At 43.6% G+C, this 26,394-nt stretch overlaps 1 protein-coding gene across 3 annotated transcripts in view; it reads right to left on the reverse strand.

Moving 5' to 3' along the window:
* The window catches only part of RAP1GDS1 (Rap1 GTPase-GDP dissociation stimulator 1), a 124,801-nt gene extending 111,055 nt beyond the window's left edge, over positions 1 to 13,746 (reverse strand). Inside the window, exon 1 of one of the 3 annotated variants that reach the window (XM_054727265.1) lies at positions 13,253 to 13,746. In XM_054727265.1, coding sequence (XP_054583240.1) covers positions 13,253 to 13,256 — 4 coding nt within the window. In that variant the 5' untranslated portion in view covers positions 13,257 to 13,746. Of the gene's footprint in view, positions 1 to 12,564; positions 12,938 to 13,252 lie in introns of those variants that run through there. The other 2 variants (XM_054727259.1, XM_054727255.1) reach the window with 2 other exon arrangements.
* Between the last annotated feature and the right edge of the window lie 12,648 nt (positions 13,747 to 26,394).

The raw sequence follows: 26,394 nt of genomic DNA on the forward strand, positions 1-26,394 counted from the left end.
GTATGCAAATTAATCCACCATCTTTGTTGGGTTAATTTGCATACTCACTCCTGATTGGCTGGTGGGCATCTCGAAGGTACGGTCAATTAGCATGTTACTCTCTTATTAGCTAGATGTGCCTAATTTATAAATTAAATTTTATCATAGATGTTAGGTCTGATCAAAAAAATCGAACTGATACCCCCTTCCCTGGGAAACTGGCCTTTAGGTCATTTCGCTACTGACATTCCCTTTCACTTACACTGCATTCCATTTGCCAAGACCAGAATCTTTCCCCTCTGGACCTGCCCAGAGAATTCTCCACCCAGAAAAAGCCTACCTGGAGTCCTTTAAAATATGTCTCCCAGTCTCCGGGTGCTGGCACTATTTTGTGGCTCAGCCCATCTAGCTTTCCAGATGACCTAATAAATTCATAATTCTTTACTACTTTTGGCCTTGTATGTACTTCCTTCAGTGACCCTAACAATAGATATTTATGTATAGGGAAAAAACATAGTATATATAGGGTTCACTACTATCCTCGGTTTCAGGTATCCACTAGGGGTCTTAGAACATATCCTCCTGAGATGTATAATGCATAGTGTAAATGCCATTGCACTACACCTATCACTTGGCACATAGGAGGTATCCAGTAAACATTTATTAAATTAACTGACTAAGGGAATGAATTTCTCATTTGAAATGAAAGAAAAACTCAGTAAACATTTATTTAGCAAGTCGTTCCCACTTTGGTGAGTTTTAATAGTACAGTCAAACCTCGGTTCTCAAATGTCTCCCATCTTGAACAATTCAGTTCTCGACCAAGTTGTTCACAGAAAACATGTCTGGGTTGTGAAAGCAAACTTCAGTTTTAGACCTGACAACCCTTTCACGCTGATACCTCAACATGACAAAAAGAGTCTCTCAGGCAACAAAGGAGGGAATGCACAATTTTAAAACATAAGGAGGCCATCACAAGTGGTAATGTTGCTAAGGGTGTGAAAGAAACAAGGGCATAGGCAACAGAAGAGATAGAAAAACTGTGTTGATTTGGATAATTAAAAAGCAGTTAGCCAGTGACAGCATTCAGAGGCAGCCATATACGAACAAGCAAAGATGCTGCATACTGACCTGAAAGACACCCCTAAAATTAGTGCTGAAAATGATTTGGTTAAGGCTAGTAGGGGTGGTTCAATGAACTTAAGAAGTGTTTATTTATAGATTAAACAGTATATTAGACATGTACTGTATATAAGAAAAATTAAAACAGGGAATCATTTGTGGGTCTGGAATGGATTTATTCAATATACATTATTTCTAATGGGAAAAAATGATTCGGTTTCCAAACTGCTTCTCGAACAACCTTCTGGAAAAAATTAAGAGAGAATGGACTTTCCACTTTAATCTGTTTCTTACTGAGACAATGTATCTTTATAAAGTTTTATAACTGTTCCAATTATTACTGTTACATAACAAACCACCCCAAACTTACCGACATAAAACAAAAGCCATTTTATTGAGCTCAGATTCTCTGAACCAGGAATTCACAAAGGGCACATTGAAGATGGCTTGTCTCTCTGCTCCACCAGGTCTGGAGCAGAGTCTCAAAATCTAGAGGTATCTCTGGGAGTGATTCAATGGCTGAGGCTGGCATCATCTGAATCATCTAATAGTTCATTCACTCACATGTCTAGGGACTGGTCTGGAAGGACCTGAAGGCAAGGACTGACCACCTGAAATCTTAGGCCTCCACGTGGCTTTCCTCACAGCATGGCAGCTTCAGGGTCTCAGACTTAGTGCTCCAAGAAGCCAGTGTTTCAACAAACAAGGTGGAAGCAGCATTACTTTTTAAGACTGAGCCTAAGAAATCACACAGCATCACTTCTGCAGCGTTCTACTGGTTACCAACAGGCATGCGCAAATCCAACAGGAAGTGAACTCCCCAACTCTCAATGGGTAGTAGCAAGTTCTAGAAGAATATGTGGGGCAAAAGATATTGCTTGTGGTCATCTTTGCAAAATATAATCTGCTACAATAACTTTGTACTCACTACATGATTTGATTAAAATAACAGAAGTAGCACTATATCCTTTGTTTGGTTTTAACCAACAATACAAAATAATATTTCCCCAAAATGACTATATTTTCAGCCTTGGAAATAGAAATTAAAATTTATACGGATAGCTCTGACAGGGTAGCATAACTGGTTAAAGCATAGCCCTGATATGCCAAGGTTGCAGGTTCAATCTCTGATCAAGGCACACGCAAGAATCAACCAATGAATGTATAAATAAGTGGAACAACAAATCAATGTCTCTCTATCTCCCCCCTTCTCTCTTTAAAGTAAATTTTAAACACTTACGTACATATTATTTTATGTAATATTTATAACTACCTTGTGAAACAGATGTTATTATTACCTGTATTTTAGTAAGATGAGAAAGTTGAATTCAGAAACTGAGTAACTTGCCCAGAAAGGTAAGTGCCAACATTGGGATAAATCCAGACGTGTGTCTTCAAAGTCCAGGATCTTTCCACTGAACAGGCAGTTTGCACAGTACCATCATCTGTATAAAATGCAGCTACCGTAATGACCATTAACGACCTAACAACCGGTCGCTATGACACCCACTGTGGCCAGCAGAACCGGCGATCAGGGGGTGGGGCCAGCAGCCAACCTCACGGCCCCTACCCCCTGCCGGCCTGCCCCTGATCGGACTCTCCCACCCAGATCAAGAGCCAGGCCTGCTGGCCAAACGGCCCCTCCATTCCCCCCTGGCCAGCCACGCCTCCATCAGCCTGCCCACCACAATAGGCCTGCCCCTTATCACACCCCCCATCCCAATAGTGGGCAGGGCTGGGCAGCCAACCTCCTGCAGCCCCTCCCCCTGGCTGGCCATGCCCCTACCCCGATCATGGGCAGGGCCGGCTGGCCAACTACCCATAGCCCCTCCCACAGGCCGCTGGACCCCGAATGGCACCCCCCCACCCACCCCATTCAAGGGCGGGCTGCCGGCCCACCACCCCTCCCCATGGCCGGTCATGAACCCAGTTGGCCCCCCGATACCCCAATTGGCCTCCCAACCCCAATCGGGGGCAGGGCACGCCAGCCAATTGCCCAAGGCCCCTTCCCCCTGATCGGGCCCTGATTCAGGCAGGCCCGCTGGCCAACCTCCCGCTATCTCCTCCTCCTGACAGGCCCAGCCCTGATCCACCCTGATTGGGGCTGGGCCAGCCAGACCCCACCCATGCACAAATTCGTGCACTGGGCCTCTCATCTTAAGTAAAATTCATAGAGATCCCATGTATATCGGAGCTGTGCAAAGCAAGGACTACCTGTATCTTGATTTATATAAATGTAAGCTCTTAAAAATGAATTTATAACCCAAACATGTTAGGGAGTTGTACTAGCTAATAACTGTCTATAGATCTGAATATGTTAAATTAAAAAAATCACAATGAAATGTACCAGGGAGAACTCTCTGCCCTAGTGTCTCAAGGGTGGTACAGTGCTGAGTACATACTCTAGCTTTCAGTACTGTGTAACTGATTAAGTAAGTGAATTCTGGGGAAAAATTTCCAGATCATTGTAAGTAATAAGCACTTACATATTTCAGAGAAGCTGTACTAGATGCTAAAAAGCTAAATATGATCTAACCTCTCATTTAAATTCTTTGGCATTTGTGTCTTGGGAATTAGGGCCTTATCTGTATCTATTATTCATTGCTTATATTATTCTTCATCTACCAGTTAGAAGTGAAGCTTTTAAAAAGCAGAAAATGTGGCTCCGTTGCACTACTTCTTTTTTCTCTTTCCGTAATGCCTGATATGGCTGTCTTGTGTTTCTGACTTGACTGTGCAATGTACAACCTATATAAAAGCCAGAAATGTGGCACAGTGGACAGTTATTCTCTTGGAGCTTAACACTACCCTCCCCCAAAATGCATTTTTGCAACCAAAAGGAAATTTATCAAATCATGTAAATTTCCTATCTTTGTTCTAAATAATTTTGAGGCCAAATAACGTATAACTCTATAGGCAAATGTGTATTTCTATGGAAGATAAATATATCAATGTAATGTTTGCTTTTTCTAATGAATAGTCTCACCTTTTATGCTCGAGTTACCTAATAAAACATCAAAAGGGAGTATTTTTCAGAAGAATTAAAGAAAATAGTTTTTAATAAAATGACAAATTTATGATTAAAATAAAATTATTCCTGGTTTGTTTGTGTTTTCTGGCTATGAAAACACCCATAAATTATGGAACTTCCTAGATATTTAAAATTATAAATGTTACTTAATTCTTTTTATATAAAATTTTTAATAAATTTTTAAGTTTAAAATCATAGGGTTTTATATATTTATATAAATAATTTTATATAATTCTTATGTTAAAAATGTTTTCTAGTATGTAAGAAAATAATATTCTATTCAAACTATCCAACAGCCCTGGGCTTTGATGACTTTTTTAAAATGCCATGCCATCATTTTCCTTTAAAAGTATATTTAATGTTCAAGGACCAAAATTTTTAAAAGGAAAGAAAAAATATAGACCTTGGTTTCAGGGTTGATAAGTCTTTATTAGGTAACTAATCTTCAAGGCTTCTGTATTATAATTGATATTAATTCCCTAAGAAACAGATTTGAAATCTATTCCTTGGTTCTTATTCAATAATAATAATATTTTAAAGATATACATGAAATGGAGATTTAAAGAGCTTAAGTAACTTGCCAAAGGCTAAACTACACAAGTAAATTATGGAAGAGAGAGTCTATCCTATTTTCAAAATGTTTTTATTACTTTTTTGGAATTAGAGGAAGGGAGAGGGAGAAAGAGAAACATCAATGTGAGAGCGGAACATCAATTGGTTGCCTCCTGCAGGCCCACTAGTGGGGATCTAGCCCACTACCCAGGTATGTGCCCCAACAGGGGAATAGAACCAGCAACCTATCGGTGCATGGGATGACACCCGACCAACTGAGCCACACCAGCCAGAGCTATTCTCTATCTTTTGATTTCTTATATCATTCTGGTCAATTGAAAATTCAGGTCAATGACCACTTATTAATACTCTATCTGAAATTTCTCTAATAGCTTTTGAATTACTAAGGAGTTGTTTATATTAGAAATTGTGGTAAAATTGAACTTATATTATTTTTTGAAAAGTAACAAATTTTTCTAAACCTAACAAATTATTGTGAAAATTAAATCATGCATTGTCTAACAGTATATGTGTCCACATTAATTATGACAGCTGAATAAAGACAGAAACCATATTTCCAGTGCAAAAGAAACGTCCATATATCTAAATGCATTTATGCAATTAAGGAACTTCTACTTAACTTTCTATTGGAAGTACTTAATCTGCAATGTAACAGCAAGCTAAAGAGCAAATATTAAGAGAAACATCTAAAAGAATTCTGTACATGCCTTTCAGACAATGAATATGCTCATTAAAATCATATGCCTATGAACTGATAGCAATATTACAAAGTCCATAAAGTCACATTATAGATCTGCATTAACAAATAAAATCTGCAATCAATTTTAATGAGAGCGTAACTCAGAATCCCAATGAAGTAAAATGCTATCTCAAGAAAAGAATTACACTCTTAGTGTTCAATTAATGTTATATTTTGAATTTCAGCAATAAAAAATTTGTGGGTAATTGTTTTCTCTCTCATTATATATACTAGAGGCCTGGTGTACGAAATTCGTGCACAGGGGTGTGTGTGTCCCTCAGTCCAGCCTGAACCCTCTCCAATCTGGGACAACCCGCTCACAATCCAGAACTGCTGGATCCCAACCACTCACCTGCCTGCCTGCCTGATTGCCCCTAACCGCTTTTGCCTGCCACCCTGATCACCCCCTAACCATTCCCCTGCCAGCCTGATCTACACCTAACTGCCCTCCCTTGCCAGCCTGGTCACCCCCAACTGCCCTCCCCTGCCGGCTGGTTGCCCCCAACTGCCCTCCCCTGCTAGCCTGGTCACCCCTAACTTTCCTCCCCTGCCAGCCTGGTCACCCATAACTGCCCTCCCCTGCCAGCCCAGTCACCCCTAACTGCCCTCCCCTGCCAACCTGGTTGCCCCTAACTGCTTTTCCCTGCTGGCCTGGTCACCCCTAACTGCTCTCCCCTGCTGGCCTGGTTGCCCCCAACTGCCCTCCCCTGCAGGCCTGGTTCCCCCCAACTGCCCTCCCCTGCAGGCCTGGTTCTCCCCAACTGCCCTCCCCTGCAGGCCTGGTCCCCCCAAACTGCCCTCCCCTGCAGGCCTGGTGCCCCCCAACTGTCTTCCCCTACAGGCCTGGTCCCCCCAAACTGCCCTCCCCTGCAGGGTTGGTCCCCCCAACTGCCCTCCCCTGCAGGCCTGGGCCCCCAACTATCTTCCCCTGTAGGCCTGGTCCCCCCTTCCCCCAACTGCCCTCCTCTGCCGTCCTGATCGCCCACAACTGCCTTCCCCTGCTGGCCATCTTTGACCAAATGGGAGTGGCCATCTTGTGTGTTGGAGTGATGGTCAATTTGCATATTGCCTCTTTATTAGATAGGATTTTTTATCTATGTAATATCTTTGATTTTGCCTTTTGGCCTTCAGAAGGCCTAAAATGTTTATCATCTGGTCCTTATATGAAAGGTTTGGATACTTATGCTCTACAGTGGGTGGTGCTATTCCAAATGCTGCAACATCTAGGAATGTCTTGACAATACAAATTATTGATCCACCCCACCCCTACTGAATCAGAATGTCTGAGGGTGGGCCCAATAATTCTTTTTCCCAATAAACACTCCAGGTGATTCTTAATGCAACCTGAAGTTTAAGAACCACTGCTCTTAAACAGGATTTTAGAGACTGAGTTGTGTCCCTTGGATAAATTATTTAATCCTCTGAGCCAACAAAATTATAGTGTCACCCACTTCATAGAATTGTTGGCAGGATTAAAATAAAATTTTAAAAATGTTAAAAACAGTAAAGCTAAATATAACTGATATCAATAATTTGTAATAAGTGGTAATATATAGTCATTATTAATATATAGTCATTATTAACCTTTTGCACTCGGATGTCGAGTGCAAATTACTCTTTGAATGTATCAATAATTTGAAATATAAAAAAATCCAAATAAATAAGTTTGTATGAAAAGAAACTCCAGTTTTTTATTCTACTGCCGCACTTTGTAAAATCTGGGGTATTTAAAAATTTAAATCCCAAGTAGAATAAAGGAATCGAGAAAAAAGCAAGTGAGTGCAAAGGGTTAATCCAAGGGTGTACTGGCAAGCCCCCTTGTACCAGACCATGAGATATGATTATTAAATTTTCAGAAACTTTGTGAGGCAATTATTAAAATAGCTATTATTAAATTATATAAACTTAAAATTAAATGTTATATTCAAACTTATTATAAGATGCAATACTCAAAACTCATTACTAATTACTTTATTACATGTTACTATTATACTATTACCTGTGCTCATGAGGTTCTTATGTCTATACTAGCAATTTCAGAATAGGACTCTCCAAAGGATAGTGAATTTAGCCTTTCTCCCATATGAAAAAAAAGGGGACATATACAAAATAGATATAATACCAACATAAGAAAAATTATTGAACCAGTCAATCTATCATCTATGCTCTTTTTAAAAAATTAATTTTAGTGGTCACTAGATTACAAAAATATTTTATCACGCTACTCTGACATGCAAAGTGCAAGTAAAGTACTATTTTTTACTATTTATCCATGAAACCATTCTTGGACTTAAAACACAAAGATAAAAAAAAAATCTATATTGCTAAATACACATTTAAAGAGAAAAACAAAACTCCAGGAATTAAGAGTAAAATTAGAAGCATAGATATAACTAGAGAAATTCCAAATTCATAAAAACAAAATAAAAAGGGATAAAATATATTAATCATTAAGAATAACCTTTATAGCCTTAGCCTGTATTTCTCAATGGTTATAGCATTGGTAGGCTGGATTCCAGTCAAGGGCAGTCAAGGACACATACCTCAGTTGCAGGGTTGATACCCAGCCTCTGGTCAGGATGTGTGCGGGAGGCAACCAGTCAATGTGTCTATCTCTCCCCCTTTCTTCTTCCCTCTAGAAATCAATGGAAAAAATATCCTTGGGTGAGGATTAACAAAAAAAAAAAAAAAGGAAAGAAAAAAAAAGAATAACTTTTATGCAATATGCCATGTAAAATTATAAAACCATACCTAAACTCATTCTGCATGACAGATATTGCAAAAATAAAAGTCTCTAAAAGTTCAAAGGTATGTCAAAGAGATGTGAGGCACTATGGTGAGATTACAAATTATTCTCAGGCAAGAAAAAAAGCATGTATCATTTCATGTAAAATGCAATATTTTTTAAATGTTAAAAAAATCTATGCTAATTTACACATCTGTAAACTGGTCAAGGAATATAGCATGACTACCAGTATACACAGTAAACTCTATTTCCACTTACTCATTATCACTTAGCTTTTACAACTAACCTCCACATTTACCACATCTCTTAAAGATGCCTTTTAAATACATACACACACACACACACACACACACACACACTCACACACACACACACCTAGAGGCCCAGGGTCCCTTGGCCTGGTCTGCGGGGATCAGGCCAAAACTGGCTCTCTGACATCCCCCGAGGGGTCCCAGATTGCAAGAGGACACAGGCCAGGCTGAGGGACCCCACCAGTACACCATAGGGCCGGGGAGAGACTGCGGCAGGGCTCCAAGGTCTTTCCGGCCCTTCTCACCCAGTCCCGATCCCCAGGATCCCAGCAGCAAGCTAACCTACAGGTCGGAGCATCTGCCCCCTGATGGTCAGGGCGCGTCATAGCGGCTGATCGGACACCGCATATTAGTGTTTTATTACATAAAAGGGTACGGGTACACACACACACACTGGGTAGTATACTAACTAAACCACATTAGTTTAGAGCCTTTTCTCAGTCCTTATTACTCTAATTGTTTTGAAGCAATAAACAACTTTTTGACCACTTACTCTTTCTTGAAACCAACTATAGGTCAATTCTAGTCTTTCACTCCCACCTAGTTCTGTCTTTTTCAGTGTCAAATCATTTCACTCCTCTCCTCTAACTAAGGGGTTTTCTTCAAGATTCTTACCTTGGACAAATTTTCTTCCTTTTTCTTTGTTGACTCTTATCCTCCCACCAAACTTAAAATATCATAGCAGTATATTTGTGAATAACTTCCAGATCTCTAGTTGGAATCTTCTCTTGAGAGTTAAAATAACTGTCTGTTAAATACTTTGTACCTAGTTTCAGTCAGTCAATAAATTTTTACTGCATAGCTGCTATGTGCCAGACACTAGTGCTAGAAATGTATTCAGAACCTAATATGAAAGTCACTGTCATCAAGGAACAGATAATCTAAATGGCAGACCAAAAAGTCCAACTCTAAAGGTCCAAAATGGATTACTGCTGTTTCCTCTTCCAATGGATTCAACATATTAATAGACTGCACATTCTCATTACTGCCAACGCGATAATGTGTAACTCCTTTCTCAATTCCATATTCGATCTGTTACCAAGTAAATCCTGTTCTTTATTTGCAATATTCTATTCCCACTGCCTGAGCCTAGTTCAAGCCATTAAGTACTTTCACCCAAACTGCAACCACCATTGCTTCTGAAGCATTCTTTAATTTCTCATCTAATTCATCCTGAACTCAATTAACAGGTTAATTTTCCCAAACCACAAATAGATGTGATCCATCACTTCACTAAATAAAAATGTTTAATAGTTCCTCAATAGACAATTCAAATCCAAAAACTTCATCTTGGCATTTATAGTCCTCCATTACTTGGTCTTTATCTATTAACTAGAGGCCCATTGCAGGAAGAGATTCATGCAATAGGCCTTCCTTTTCTTGGCTTACAGCACCGGTTTTCCTCCAGCACCTGGGACCCAGGCCTTCGCTCTGGCCGGAGTCTGCCTTCTTCGTCTTTGCTGCAGGCTCCAGCCATAGTCTGCCACCTTCATCTTCGCTGCAGACTCAGGCCGGAGCCTGCCATCTACATCTTCACTGCTCTGCTGCAGACTGCCGTCTTCGTCTTCGCTGCGGCCAGAGTGCCACTCCTGTAGATCCCTTCGAGCACCCCGCCCGCCCTCCCTCTCATAGCAGGCATCCTGCCCCTCCCTGCCACTCCGCGCCTGGAACAGCTGGGCGGCCGCCATCTTTGTCCTTCTAATTTGCATATTCCCTCCTGATTGGCTGGTGGGCATAGTGGAGTGATGGTCAATTTGCATGTTTCTCTTTTATTAGTGTAGATACTCTTTCATCTCTACCATCCACTATTTCCTTACCTTTTGCTCCAGCCAACATGGCTATTTAATCTTATTTGGAAATTGCTTGAATATTCCCTATCTATCTTCACTTATGTCATTTCTCTCCTCCCACCCCCAACCTGATTTAACAGTCTTCATTCATTTGTACCTTTCAGAAACTTACCCAACCTTTGTTTCAAATAACATCATTTTTCAAAAATCATCCCTCCATCCTGACTCTATAATATATATAACTTTTAATTTTTTAATATAACTTTTACTTCATTCCTGCTATATTTACCTATGTATGTTACATCCTTCCTGTTAAGATTATAAGCAACTTGAAATATGTCTTATTCATCTTTGTCCTCCCACAGTATGTTACACATGGCTGACATTCAATAAATATTAAATACACGTTGAATTTAAAATAAAATATATACATAAAATAATATCATGGTCCATAAAATTATATAAGAAGTTTCCTTCACTTTCTTAGGGAGAAAAATCACTGCCATGAGAATATCTTTTTGTAAAAGTCACCTTATTTATTTTTTATAATGACAGATTAAAACGTGATTCCCCACCCCCCAACATTAATCAGTATACCTTCCACCTCTTATGTGTACATGAATAATTATAAAAACATCCTTGGCTCAGAATATAAAATTGCTTTCCAAGGTTTCAATTTTACACTATCGTATGTACCTAATGATCATAATGATCATACACTCAATCACCTTACCATTGAAAACAGTAGTGTAGAAGGAAATGGCTTGCCTGGAGGCTGCCCCAAAACCCTTATCACTAACACAACCCAACTTTTTTTTAGAGCGGGCCAGTCATAGTATAATTATACTTCTCGGTTTCGCTCCCTCCACACTTTCAGAACATCTATCAACCCAAATGTTTGTTTAGAGCCATACTTTCAGGTTCACCAGTTAAAAATGATAGATTTTAAGTTAAGTAGTTAATTCAACGAAGATTTACCAAATACCTACTCTGTGGAAAGCATTGTTGGGGACACAAAAGTTAATGACAATTCTCATCTTCAGGAACTCATGACTAAATGCACAACACACATATAAACAGCTCCATTATAAGGCAGATTATGTAAGTGCTAAAAAGCTTCCAATAAGGTACAAACAGAGCTCTATGAAAGAGAGATGAATTTAATCAAGAGTTATCTGAGAACCTTCTAATGAGAAATGGGTTTCTATTTGGCCTTTTTAAAATCAAGCAATAACATTCACGATTTTCAAGATTATTATTTAAGTAAATAATTTCATTTGTTTTAAGTATTTTTATTCACTAATATTACAACAGAATTGGGTTTTTCCCATTGAAAAAGTACTGATGCAACATGTAAGTTAAAATTTACATTAAACAGATATTTTTTTTAGCTCACCTTGAAACATGGGGAAATGTGTTTTACTGACAGAACTTGTGGGTTATAATTGAGAAGAAAATTTTTGTATGTTCAAGAGAAAGACATGTGTCCAATAACCTATATTAATACTTAAAACTATACTTTCAGAGAAAGGCTAGGTACATATAAATGGGCCACCCAATTTTTACAGCACACTTAATGGTACATTAAAACGGAAAACAGTGAACAAATGAAAATAAAATTCAGGGCCCTAGATTCATTTTTCATTCATACCACTTCCTGCAACATTGGCTTCTCCCAGATGTATGGTCAAAGGTCTGAATCAGACCTTGAAGCATTTGCTTTTCAAGTAAGCTCCATGGACACCAACCATTTCTAGATTTAGATACTTCCTTGAAGATTCTGAGCTGCCATGACCTAATGCTGAACACTGTACAACAGATGAAAAGGACCACACTCATTTCAGCTTAAAATAACTTGCACAGACGGGTGGGGAAAGTCTGGGTTGACAGATGCCTATGGAGCACATTTAAAAAGAAGAAATTATGATAAGACAGGAGTGAAAGCCAGCCAGGGAACATGTAAAAAATTAATACGGTACTCCCAAATTGCTACTGTATTTTTTAAAAACTTTCAGCGTTTAATTACATGATGGAATTCATCAGAGGCTTCGTAATCACTGAATTTAACAGGTAAGCAACAAATTAGGAAACATCGTAGGATAAATTATATGTAGTTTCAGAAAACATATCTGCATTGAAGTATTTCATTAAAACCAATCTCTTCAGATTTACTATACAAAGGAATCAGATTATGTACATTAGCCAGGGGGAGCTGGGAACGAATAACTAATTTAAGTTTGGTAACAGGCTACACGGTGCAGTTTCCGGCTTACAGTAGATGGGCGAAGGAACCCAGGCAATGGGTTGAGCACAGCAGTATTTGCACAGTGTAGTCACCCAACAACAGCTAGCGGCTCTATCCATCCTTCCTCACGTTTCTCCTGGCCTCGGACAACCTAGGTGTCTGTCTGTCCGCCCTCCCCCAAAGAAAATAATTTCCGTGCAGGTGGTGAAATCGCCCTCACACACGACCAGCTCACACTTCCCCGCTTCGGAACGAGCGGCCTCCCAGAGAGGGGAGGTGGCCGGGCCAGGGAAGTTAGGCGAAGTGGTCTCGCTCGCGGTCCGACCCAAGCTCGCGGCCCCGCAGACACCGGGGAAAGGCAGCGGGCGGCCTCGGGAGAACGGCGGGTGGGGCAGAGGCTGGAGCCCCCGAGGCAGGCTCCGCGGTGCCGGGCACCGGCTCGGGCTGGAAGAATGGAGGAGGGGAGCGAGGCGGCGAGGTGCCGAGGTGGGCGGCGGTCCGAAGCCGCCCCGCGCGCGCTCCGCTCGGGACCCTCCCGGCCCGCGGCCCCGGCGTGCGCTCCGCGCGCGCCCACTCTCCCCGGAGCAAAGAGCCGCCGTCTCACACTCGGAGATTGTGAGAATTCGGCAACTTTGCGCGAGAAATGCTTCTCACCCTGCAACACGCCGAGAAAGAGAAAAATGTCAGGCGATGACGGGGGAGGAAGGGTGACTTACCCATGTTGCTCCCGCGGGTGACGCGCCGGGAGGGCGAGGCGGAGGTCTCCGGGGCGGGCGGCGCGGCGCTGTGTCCTCCCTCTACCTCGGCTTCGCCTGCAGCCCGGGAGGGACCCGCGGGGGTCGGCCTTCGGGAAGGAGCAGCTGGAACTGCCGCCTCTACCTCGGCTTCGCCTGCAGCCCGGGAGGGACCCGCGGGGGTCGGCCTTCGGGAAGGAGCAGCTGGAACTGCCGCCTCTACCTCGGTTTCTCCTGCAGCCCGGGAGGGACCCGCGGGGGTCGGCCTTCGGGAAGGAGCAGCTGGAACTGCCGCCTGTACCTCGGCTTCTCCTGCAGCCCGGGAGGGACCCGCGGGGGTCGGCCTTCGGGAAGGAGCAGCTGGAACTGCCGCCTCTACGTCGGCTTCGCCTGCAGCCCGGGAGGGACCCGCGGGGGTCGGCCGCCGGGAAGGAGCAGCTGGTACTGCCGCCGCCGCTGCTGCTGCTGCTGCTGCTGCAACCGGCGCGGCCGCGGCGGGGACGAGCGACGGGGGGCGGGGCGGGGCGGGGCAGGGCGGCGGGCGCTGCCTGCAGCGGGCGCGGCTCCGGGCGGGCAGGCAGCGGAGGCGCCGAAGCGGCCTGAACTGCGCCCGCCCCGACGCGCAGCCCGGGCGCCCCGTGCGCCCCGCCCTCCCCACCACGCATGCGCAGCACCTCCCCCCCGCAACTCCCGGGCGGCCCGCGAGTCTGAGCGGGCGGGCGGGCGTGTGTTTGCAGGTGGAGGGGCTCCGTCGTGGCCGCCTGAGGGACGGAGGGCGGGCCCTGAGAAGACGGTGCACGGCGCTTCTGAACCCCGGGCTAGTACCGTGGGCTCGCCCCAGGCTTACTACCCCGACTCCGCCAGCCCACCACCGGAAAACGGGCCCGCGTTCGTTACGGGACGGCTGGCTGCAGGAGAGGGAGTTTCCCGGAGGCGGCGGCGCCGGGCCGGGCGGGGGGAAGCCCAGCGGAGGTCCCGAACTGTCTAGGCGACGAGACCTGCGCCCCTGGGAGACAGATACTGAGGGACGCCCGTTTTCAGAGCAGCCCGGGGGCCCGCTGGGAGGGCGCTGGTTATTAGTGGGCATATCGGTGACCGTTCAGGGTGTCCTGGCTACGGCTGGTCTGAGAACCGAGCGGTCCGGGCAGCCAGGAAGAGGGACCGCCCAGGATTTCCTCGGGGAGAGTGTGGTTCCCCCTCCTAGAGGGGCGCGGGCTTCCATTCCCCGGGGGACACGGGAGGAGCCGTTGAGTGAAGTGCCTCCGGCGTCGGGCTCCACCCTACCGGGATGTACCCAGCTCCGCCCCGCTCCCTTTTAACGCGGCCGGGAAATAAAAGCCGGGCGGAGGTGGCTGCGGCCCCTCCGGTGGACTGGCCGCAGTTTCCGGGGTCCGCTGGGCCGCCGATGGCTCCGGCCCCTCCCAGCTGCGGGGAAAACCTGAGCCGCGCGCTCCCTACCCAGGGCGCCCTCCGATTGCGCAGGCGCGGAGAGGGGCGGGCGCTGGTGCTCGGCCCTGAGGGCGGGGAACCTGCCCAGTTCCCGCCGCCGGGTCTGGCCCTGGCTCCTCCGTAGCTGGGGTGAGGAGTCAGGTCTTGCAGAGGAGAGGGGAGCAATTAGTCGCACAACCTGTGGGAAGGAGATGCTAAATAGTTAAGTCGAGGTTTCTTCACCTTTTCAACGTTTACTTTTCAATCCAATGTTGAGAAAAGGCGCTTTTTACCCTCTTCGTCCGTGGCTCCCTCTTACAGTGAGATCGGTTTCCGTTTGTATGACATACTACAAGCACCCAAGTCGGAACGGGCCTTGTAATTTGTTCAGCAGAGAGCAGGTTTCATGTGATTTTCTTTCTTTCTTTTTTTTTCTAAAAGCAAACGTTAAAAAGAGGTTTGGTAAAACAAGAAAATAAAACTGACCTGCAGATGTCAAAGCTGCAAAACTTTTCTGATGCACAAGATGAGACAATCAGGCACCTCTTGAGCTACAAGCCTTTCCTTTCTGTGATATTAGGATATACTTTTCTTTTGCCTCAAAACAGTCTTACAAGGTTGTTCGTTTCCTAGGGCTGCTGCTATAACTAAGCACCACAAACTGGGTGGCTTAGGACAAGGCGGATGGATTGCCTCCCGGTGCGAGAGGCCAGGTGGCTGAAATCAGTGTTGGCAGAGCCAGGCTCACTCCGATGTCACAAGGAAGGATCCCTTCCAGGCCTCCTAGCTTGTGGTGGGTCCTGGGCTTGTGGTAACATAACTCCAACCTTCCTGTGGCATGTCTGTTCAAATTTCCCTTTTTCACAAGGACACCAGTCAGGTTAGGGGCCCAACTACTCTAGAATGACCTCATCTTTAACTCATACTCCAATGACCCCATTTCCAAAAAGGTCATATTCTGGGATACAGGTGCTTAGGACCTCAGCATATGAATTTACTGGGGACATGATTCAATCCATAACACACACCAATGCAGGCTCCACTCCACTGCCAACATACACACACCCTACCTGTTCCACATTCATTTTGGACTTTTTCAGAAGGCCATTTGGGGCCTTTGTATTGCTGATAATTTTTTTTTAATCCTTTTTTCTCTTTCCTCAATCTTCATTAATCACTTCCAGATTCTCTAGTTCACTTGTTTCATTTTTCCTGCTACTTCCTCTTCTAATTATACTAGAGGCCCAGTGCACAGAATTCATGCATGGAGTGAGGGTTTGTCCCTCAGCCCAGCCTGCACCCTCTCCAATCTGGGACCCCTCGAGGGCTGTCCAACTGCCCATTTAGGCCTGATCCTGGTGGGATCGGACAGTCAGACATCCCTCTCACAATCCAGGACTGTTGGTTCCCAACTGCTCGCCTGCCTGCCTTCCTGATTGCCCCAAACCACTTCTTCCTGCCAGCCTGATCACCCCCTTACCACTCCCCTGCCAACCTGATTGATGCCTAACTGCTCCCCTGCCAGCGTGTTTGCCCCTAACTGCCCTCCTCTACAGGCCTGGTCACCCCTAACTGCCCTCCCCTGAAGACCTGGTCCCCCCCAACTGCTCTCCCCTGCAGGCCTGGGTCACCCCCAACTTCCCTCCTCTGGCAGCTTGATCGCCCCCAACTGCCCTCCCTTGCATGCCTGGTCCCTCCCAACTGCCCTCCCCTGCTGGCCATCTTGTGGCAGCCATCCTGTGTCCACATAGGGGCAGGATCTTTGACGACATGGGGGCAGCCATCTTGTGTGTTGGAGTGATGGTCAATCTGCATATTACTCTTTTATTAGATAGGATAGAGGACTGGTGCACGGGTGGAGGCCGGCTGGTTTGCCCTGAAGGATGTCTCAGATCAGGTTGGGGGTTCCCTTGGGGCGTGGGGTGGCCTGGGTGAGGGGCCTGAGGTGGTTTGCAGGCCGGTCATGCCCCCTGGCGATCCAAGCAGAGGCCCTGGTATCTGGGGTTTATTTATCTTCTACAATTGAAACTTAATAGCCTGAAGCTGAGCCAAGCCTTCTACTTGCTCCATGGCAGCAGCCATTTCTGTTGGGATTTATGTATCTTCTATAATTGAGACTTTGTAGCCTTAAGTGGAGGCATGGGCCGGCCAGGGTGTGCGGAAAGCTTGGCTTCCTCCATCGCCGGGGGCAACCCTAGCCTCCTGCTCTTCCCGCTTCGTGTCTGCTGCCATTTCTGTTTGGATTTATGTATCTTTTATCAATGAAACTTTGTAGCCTTGAGTGGAGGCCTAGGCTGGCAAGGGCAGGCGGAAAGCTTGGCTTCCTCCATTGCTGGGGAAGCCCAAGCCTCCCTCCTGCTCTCTGTGGCTGGTAGCCATCTTGGTTGGGTTTATTTGCATATTCGCTCCTGATTGGCTGGTGGGTGTGGCTTGTGGTGTAGTAGAGTGATGGTTAATTTGCATATTACTCTTTTATTAGATAGGATATTACAATACTTTCTCAGAGCATCTTCTATCTTCCATTTGGATGTATGAATTGAAACTAGCAAAAGCAGCTGACTCAGCTTTGTGACCTCCCACCTGATGCTAATTTAAGTGCCTTTTTAAAATTCTGCTTGAATCCACAAGCCATCCCCTCTCAGCCCTCCTACCATTAAAACCACTGGTTTGTCCAGGCTTGCTGCATGCAGTGAGTCCAAACATACTGGTGTGTAGCAGTAGTGAGATCTAATACAGTAGTCCCCTCTTATCCACAGGGGATACGCCGATAGTACCAAACCCTGTATACTAGTATATTGGTTTTTTCCTCTACATACATACCTATGATAAAGTTTACAAATTAGGCACAGTAAGAGATTAACCACTAAAAATAGCACAATTATAACACTACTAGAGGCCCAGTGCATGATTAAATCATGCACGTGTAGGGTCCCCTACACGCTTTTGCTTTCGATCGTGGGGGAGCTGGGTGCCTGTCCGCTCAGGCACCAGGCCTTTCAGAAGCCTCCGGAGGCTTCTGAAAGGCCTGGTGCACCAGCAGATAAGCACCCAGCTTTCCCGCTTTTGATGGTCTGCGGCGGGACGTGAGCTCGCTGCCCCAGAGGCCCCTTCTGTGCCGCAGCACAGCCATGGCACAGACGCTGAGCTCGCGCCGCCGCTTGCGACGCGAGCTCAGCGTCCCACAGGCCCAATCAGCCACCCCGGCCACCCCGAGTCCCGCCCCCCTGCGCCTCCTGGCCAATTGTGGGCATAGCAAAGGTATGGTCAATTTGCATATTTGTCTATTATTAGGTAGGATACTAATAAAAGTTATGTGGATGTCATGTGGTCTCTCTCTGTCTGATAACCAATCTGATAACTGATAAGATCACTAAGTGCCTGACTAATGGTGGGGAGGGTACACAGTGTGGTATTCTGGACAAAGAGATGATTCACATCCTGGGTGAGAATGGATGAGATTTCATCACGATATTCAGAACACAATTTAAAATATGTGAATTGTATAATTCTGTAATATCCCATTTAGTATTTTTGTACCCTGGTTGACTGCGGATAATTGAAACTTGGGAAAGTGAAACCTCAGATAAGGGAGGACTACTGCACAGACTACATGCAGAAGTGGACTGGTGGAATGCTTATCCTTGTCACATACGTTAGTTCCCCTCCCTTTCTTCTCCTATTATAGAAATGTAACATTGTTTTCTCATATCTTTACTTTCTTCATTTTTTTATTCTAAAGTTGCCTGCATGAGGCTTTATCTAGCCATTTTATCTAAAATTTCAACACTCTCTTCCACTTCATATCCCCACTTCCATACTTTATTTTTTTCTTAGCACTTATCACTAAGATATATTTTATTTATTGAATGTGACTCCCATTAAATTTAAGCTCTCTAAGGGCAGAAATTTTTGTCTGCCTTTATATCCCCAGTGCCAGAACAATACTAGGACATAGCAAGTGGTCAATAAAAATTTATTGTATGAATGAAAGTCTTTTTATTCTTTATTAATAAAAATGTTAATATGTTTTTTAATCCTTACTGGAAAATATGTTATTGATTTTAGAGAGAGAAGGAAGGGAGAGAGAAAGAGAGAGAGAGAGAGAATGAGAGAAACATTAATTAGTTGCCTCCCATAAATGCCCTGAACCTGAAACCTAGGTATGTGCGCTGACCAGGAATCAAAACCTAAACCTTTTTAGTGTATGGGACAATACTCCGACCAACTGAGCCTCCAGCTGCGGCAGCATATTTTATAAACTCTAGTACCTCATCAAGTAAAATTAGTTATTCAATGTTAGTTTATAGTGATGATGATGATAGCTGCTGTGTTGTTTCTATCTTAGACTATGAGTCCTGCATTGGATAGAGTCTAGTCTTTGTACTTTTTATGCACCTGTTTACTCAATAGAGATTTATTGAGTGCCTACTATGTATCAGGCATGATAATAGAATCTAAAGATAAAAAATAAACTCAAAAATCTTATATGTTAGAAAAATTGCTTTGATGATAGTTCTAGTCATTGATCACATAAAGCTAGAAAATATTCACCTGATATCAAAAGAGTTTTCCAGAAATAAATCTGGTACCTATGCTCAAGTAGATGATCAGGATGTGATTAGGCCTCTGCATAATAAAGGAGGAAATTCTGGCCTAATGCAGACATTTTCAAATTCTATCTAAAAATACATATTTATCAAGTATCTCAGATTTATTTGAATAACAAGTTATTGTTGAAAATTGATTTGTGACTAAGCAGTAGCTTTTGGGGGTGCAGAGAGTATGAAGGAAAATGTTTACTAGAGAGGATCAGAAGCATTATATTTTGATAAGGTTCATAACATAACTTACCTCATTGATGCATGTAACCTTACAGAGATTAGAAGGTGATTTAAGTTCTTTAAAGGAAATGTATTGAGAGGGGCAGAGAGGAAGGAAGGAGAAGAAGAGAGAGACTATTCTTTAAAAGAATAGTAGGGAACTGATTGCCTCTGAATATCATTTAAGGGAATCTCACTGGAGTAGTTAACTGAAATTTGCAGTGATAAAAATTTTTTCACAGTGAACAGTCTTCTGCTTAAACTCTTTTATTTTTAAAAGGTTTCAGTAAGGTTAGACTGGTTCAGGCTGAACAACTGAAATGTATTAACCCCTGGCTCATTGTAACCCTACCTCCCCCACCTCTCATTTACTTACTATATTAACCATTTTCTAAATCTTATGAAATCTAAATTTTTTTCCATAGTCTATCACCTCAAGCTGATTAATGTCTACGTAGTTCAAAGAAATATATACCTAGATTACATATATTTTTAGATGGGCTCAAACACTTTATAAGAACCTGCAAGCAGCTTATTCATGGATAGAGTGAAATATACATTCCATTCTTCCTGGGGAAAGGGAAAAGGTCCTGGAACAAAAGTAGACAAGTAAGAGATCAGATTCTATAGGGCCTCAGTGACTGAGGTGATGCATTGGACATTATCCTGAAGGCAGCAGCAAGTTATTGGAGGTTTTAAGTTTGAAGATTATATAGTTTACTAGAGGCCTGGTGCACAAAATTCATGCATGGGGGGGTGTGTCCCTCAACCCAGCCTGCACCCTCTCCAATCTAGGAACCCCCTACCGGGATTGGGCCTAAACGGGCAGTCGGACATCCCTCTCACAATCCGGGACTGCTGGCTCCCAACTGCTCGCTTGCCTGCCTTCCTGATTGCCCCTAAACACTTCTGCCTGCCAGCCTGACCACTCCCCTGCCAGCCTGATTGATGCCTAACTACTCCCCTGCCAGCCTGTTTGCTCCTAACTGCCCTTCCCTGCAGGCCTGGTAGCCCCAACTGCCCTCCCCTGCAGGCCTGGTCACCCCTAACTGCCCTCCCCTACAGGCCTGGTCCCCCCCAACTGCTCTCCCCTGCAGGCCTGGGTTCCCCCCAACTACCCTTCCCTGCAGGCCCAGTCACCTCCCAACTTCCCTCCTCTGTTGGTCTGGTCACCCCTAACTGCCCTCCCCTGCAGGCTTGATTGTCCCCAATTGCTATCCCTTGCAGGCCTGTTCCCTCCCAACTGCCCTCCCCTGCTGGCCTGATTGCCCACAACTGCCCTCCCTTGCAGGCCTGGTCCCTCCCAACTGCCCTCCTCTGCTGGCCATCTTGTGTCCACATGGGGGCAGGATCTTTGACCACATGGGGGCAGCCATCTTGTGTGTTGGAGTGATGGTCAATTTGCATATTACTCTATTATATAGGATATTTTAGTAGTTGCAAAGTGGAAAGTGGCTAAGAATGAGGTCTAGATGAGACTGGGAGGCTATTAGGATACTGTTGTAATATTCCAGACGTGAGTTGAACTAAAATGGAAACAATGGGCATAGAGAGCAATGGACAGTATTAAGACATATTAACAAAGTAGTATTGGCTTGGTGATTGATTAGATGTTGTGTGGTATTGTTTATGTGGGAGGTACAATCATTTCAGCTATACAAATTATGAGAGAGGTTAAATAACTTAGGATCTATAATTAATTAATAAAGGCAACAAAATCTAAGACTTTCTAACTCAAACCCTCACTACAATAATATTTAGATAAACTTGTTGAGGGAAAATATCTTATATTTTGTGTGACCTCATCAGACTAAAAAATAATACTGGTTTGAAGAAAGAGTTTCTTGTGTAAGTATTTTTTCTCCTGCCTCTCTGAACTTTACAAGTGTAAATGGCGAAATCTCTATAATACTATACTATTGTATTTATGAATATTTAACAAAGTTACTTTTAATTAGAATTTTGGCTCAGTAATTCTTTAAATAATATTCAGCCTATTTTAATCTCAGTTGGCTTTGCCATTCTATTGCATTAAAGGGGGGTTTAAAAGCTTGCTATGCTTCCAAGATTCTAAATCACAGCATGTAGGAATCTGTAATATTTGTATGTTTTTAGAACACTTGATAAGTAAGAGTAAACTTTGTTTCCTTCCCCCTAAACTTCATATTTAACTCAGTCCTTAAAGAGTTCATTAGTGAGATATCAGCTCAGAGAAAAATGAAATCTCAGTTTATTACAGGCACCTTACTGAGTTTTCTCACTTCATTGTGTCTCCCACATTTCATTATAATGAGGAAATAGTGCCAGAGTAAAATCATAGGTGGCTTGAGAATAACAAGAGATCTAATGGTTAGGCTATTATCTTAGAAGGAAAGAGAGTTCAAGACATAAGAATGCTGAGTCTATTCCACCTCTAGCTACCTCTTTGACAGTTCATTTGTCTTTGGGACCAATTCACTTTGTTTCTATCTCTCAGATTTCTTCTTTGTAAAAATTGTGACCGATATGTCTGTCAAGGGGAGAAACTATGAACTGTTTTTCAAAATTAAGGATTTTTTTTTTTATTGTGCTTGGTTCTAATAGAGGCATTTAGTTCTATTACCTGAAATTATCTCTCCTCTCCACCCCATCTACCTTCATAGGCACATCCTCACAGACTTGCTAGAGCAGTGGTCGGCAAACTCATTAGTCAACAGAGCCAAATATCAACAGTACAACGATTGAAATTTCTTTTGAGAGCCAAATTTCTTAAACTTCTTCTAACGCCACTTCTTCAAAATAGACTCACCCGGGCCGTGGTATTTTGTGGAAGAGTCACACTCAAGGGGCCAAAAAGCCGCTTGTGGCTCGAGAGCCGCAGTTTGCCGACCACGGTGCTAGGGCAATACTCTAAGTTTTAAAACATTCCATTCCTCCGAAGCTGGGCTGGCCCAAGGCAAAACTGAGAAGTAATTGAAATGAGCCTGGTGCTCTTAGGATTATTTACATGTCAGAAACTCTCATGTAATACATCTAATACTAACCACATGAGTTAGATATTTTACAGTTAAGAAATGGAGAGTCAAACTATTTTAATTAATTTGCCTAATGTCACATGACCAATTAAAGGTAAAGCTGGAATTTGAACCAAATCTGTTGGATTTCAAAGTCCCTGCTCCTTTCGTCTCATCACCCTGCCTTGTATAAGCATGTTTCCTCATCCCTCAGCTCACCTTCGCTATGACTATGCATGAGGAAAAGACACCTACATTTTATCTAACCTACTTCTCCACATTAGCCAGGTTACCTATCTGGTTTCCATCTAAAAGTATCTTTCTTTTCAGATGACAGGATGTTAATGTAGTAATCTATATTAATAGGCTTATACCCATACTTTCTCTTGTGAAACATATTATCAGCCTTCTAAGAATGACCTGTTAGATAAAAATCAAATAATTCAAAAGAGGAATCTGGTTAGATTATCTTGCTTCCTTCATATACATATGCATCGTATGTGTAGCTCAAATCACCAGTATTGTCCTTTTTCCTACTCTTAGCACTTTTCTAGAGCCTCATGAAGGACTTACTGTCTCCTTTTCTACTTAAAAATTCACTGAAAGACTTCTTTAAGATGTATTCTAATTTAATCTTCTCCAACCCTGATTAGTGCTTATATAGGTTTTGTAATAAAAATGCTCATTCAGACTTCTGAACAGAAAATCATACCTATTTACTTACAGTTCACCAGTAATCTAATCTAATAATAGACAAATATGCAAATTGACCGCACCTTCGCTACACCTAAGCCACGCCCACCGACCAATCAGGATGAGTATGCAAATTACCCCAACAAATATGGCAGCTAATTTGCATATCAAGACAGCGTCGAAAGAAGCCAAGAGCTGCAGAAGGGAGTAAAGCTTCGAAGAAGCAAGCAAGCCCTGGGGGACGGGGGGAGGGGGGAGAGAAGGTGGGAGCGAAGTCAGGGCCGGGGGCAAAGGGAAAAGCAGGCGGGCTGGCGGAGAAGGCGGGGCGGGCGACAAGGGCGGAGCGGAGGCGGGGCCGGGGGCAAAGGGAAAAGCAGGCGGGCTGGCAGAGAAGGCGGGTGACAAGGGAGGAGCGGAGGCGGGGCCGGGGGCGAAGGGAAAAGCAGGCGGGCTGGAGGAGAAGGCGGGGCGGGCGACAAGGGAGGAGCAGAGGCGGGGTAGAGTGCAGCAGGAAATCCTATTGCAGGATTTTTCCTGCAATGGGAACTCTAGTTAATTCTTATAATGATGATCCTGAGGTGCTGTAACATCCTGAAGTATTAAGGACTGAAAAAAGTTTGCTTAATATATTAGTTTCCTATGGCTGCTGTAACAAATTACCACACAATTATTGGCTTAAAGTAACGCAGATTTAGATCTTACAGTTTTGGAGGTCAGAAGTCCAAAATGGAGCTCACTGGGCTAAACTCAAGGAGTTGGCAGGGCTGCGACCTTGTCTGGAGGCTCTAGAAGAGCATCGATTTCCTTGCCTTTCCTAATATCCTTGGCTTGTGTGCCCCTTCTAGCCAGCAATCACATCTCCTCTTACTCCCCTGTCTCTTTCTTTCCCCCATAAGGACCCTCATGATTATATGGGGCCCACTACGACCATGCAGGATAATCTTCCCATCTCATGATGCTAATTTAATCACAACTGCAAAGTTTCTTTTGCCATGTAAGGTAACATAGTCACTTGGACATGGACATTTTGGAAGTCGGGGAGGAGCATTATTCTACTTACCTCAGTACTCAATTTTAAGTTTATTTTGTTCTTTGAAATGTACGAAAATTAGTAAAAACCTATATGTATCAATGATATATATATTTATATATATAATATGTATATATGAGTATACTTGATAAATTTATATACTAATTCTCTATCCTGGAAAACAGACTTTTCTTAAAAAAAAATATTGATTTCAGAAAGGAAGGGAGAGGGAAAGAGAGAAACATCAATGATTAGAGCAATAATTGATTGGCTGCCTCCTGCACGCCCCCTACTGGGGATGGAGCTGGAAACTCAGGCATGTGCCCTGACCAAGAATCAAACCAGGACCTCCTGGTCTACGTTCAACCACTGACGCACACAGGCTGGACAGGAAAACAGACCTTTCATTTTATAGGCGTACTTTAATCATTTCATAGATATACATTTTCATCTTTTCAGAACCACCATCCAGACCCCTTTTATGTCTAATATATATATATTATTGATTGCAGAGAGGAAGGGGGAGAAGAAAGAGAGAGAGACAGGAACATTAATAATGAGAGAGACTCATTGATTGGCTGCCTCCTGCATGTCCCACAAGCCCGCAACCTGGGCATGTGCCCTGACCCGGAATTGAATCTTGACCTCCTGGTTCATAGGTTGATGCTCAAGCGCTGAGCTACCTTGGGTTGGGCTTATTACCTTTTTTCCTTCCTAGAACCTAGTAATAGTTCTATGTGTGTAAGTTAAGGCACTTATCATTAACTTGACTCTGCATCCTTAAAATAATCATCTCTCTAAGGCATTTGGACTTTTGAACTTTTGGAACCTGGTTTGTATGGTAAAGAAACCAATTCCTGGTTTTCTGGATAGGAAACAATTACACGAATATGAAAAGTTAGTTGGAATAAACACTTTGTAATTATCATGTCAACAAACCAGGTCTTAATTCCAAGTTGCTATTTTCATGTAATCATTTGTTTATTCAACCAATACTTATTACTAGCCTGCTATGATCTAATCCTTGAGGATATAATGGTAAACAATAAAGACTTGCTCATTCATTGAGCACATTTGAGTAAGGTGGACAAACAAGCAAATTAAACAAACATATAGATGTGATAAGTCCTGTGAAGGAAGCAGATAAGGAGTTAGGGCAGACAAAAATGGCAGTGGGGAAGTAACTTTATGTAACATTGAGTGGGAAGGCCACTCTTGGGACATGGTAACGAATGTGAGACCTAAAACTAAGAAGCAAATCATGCAAAACCCAGAGGAGGAACTTTTCAGGCAGAGGGAGCTGGAAGTGCAAAGAGCCTGAGGCAGAACTGACCATGTTTTAGGAAATCAAAGAAGGCCAGAGTAATTGAAGCCTAATAAACAGGGGAGAGAGGCAAAAAATGAAGTTGCAGAAACAGCTAAAAGTCCAATGAAGGGAAATTGGGGGCTTTAAGCCCTCTGTGTTATTCCAGAATTTAGAACCAAGTGAGATATAGGACTCAGGAGTTAGATTACATTGAGATCAAAATAGCAGCTGTTATCACTGATTCTGGTTATTGGAGAATACAGTAAAATTGGCTTCCTAGTACTCTTCCCACTTACTTCCTCTGTTACCCTAAGCAGACTGAACTGCAGACTTTCCCTGAGGGGAAGCAATTTACTGAAGAACAAAGGGGAATGAAGCCATTCTGAAAGAAAGAATCCAAGAAGTCTCTGAGCCACACATTCAGTTCCTGTTGTTACCTGTCTGACCAATGAGATAATTCCCTATCTTGTAGGAGAAGAAAGGGGAACTAAGGGATGAGAGTGGAGGGGGCAGCTGCTGAGTAAAAACAGGAATATTTCTATTATTTTCTTCCTGCACAGAGAAAGTTCTCTCCCTTCTGTGGGATGTGTGTAGGAAGGGATAAATATTACCCTTATACCCCCATCAGATGGGTTTCATAGGCCATGGTACAGAGTCTGAATTTCATTCTAAGTACAAATAAAAATCAGTGAAAGGTTTTCAGCAGTGCAGTTACATAGACTGATTTATAATTTGGAAAGATTACCTTGGCTGCCATGGAGACTGTGGAAATAAAGAGAGCTGATGATGAGAGAACTGTGAGATCTGTGAGCTGATCTGTGAGAGATGATGTGGCTTGCACCAGAATAGTTGTA

Source organism: Eptesicus fuscus, chromosome 2 (genome assembly GCF_027574615.1).
Source record: "Eptesicus fuscus isolate TK198812 chromosome 2, DD_ASM_mEF_20220401, whole genome shotgun sequence".
Classification (NCBI taxonomy): domain Eukaryota; kingdom Metazoa; phylum Chordata; class Mammalia; order Chiroptera; family Vespertilionidae; genus Eptesicus; species Eptesicus fuscus.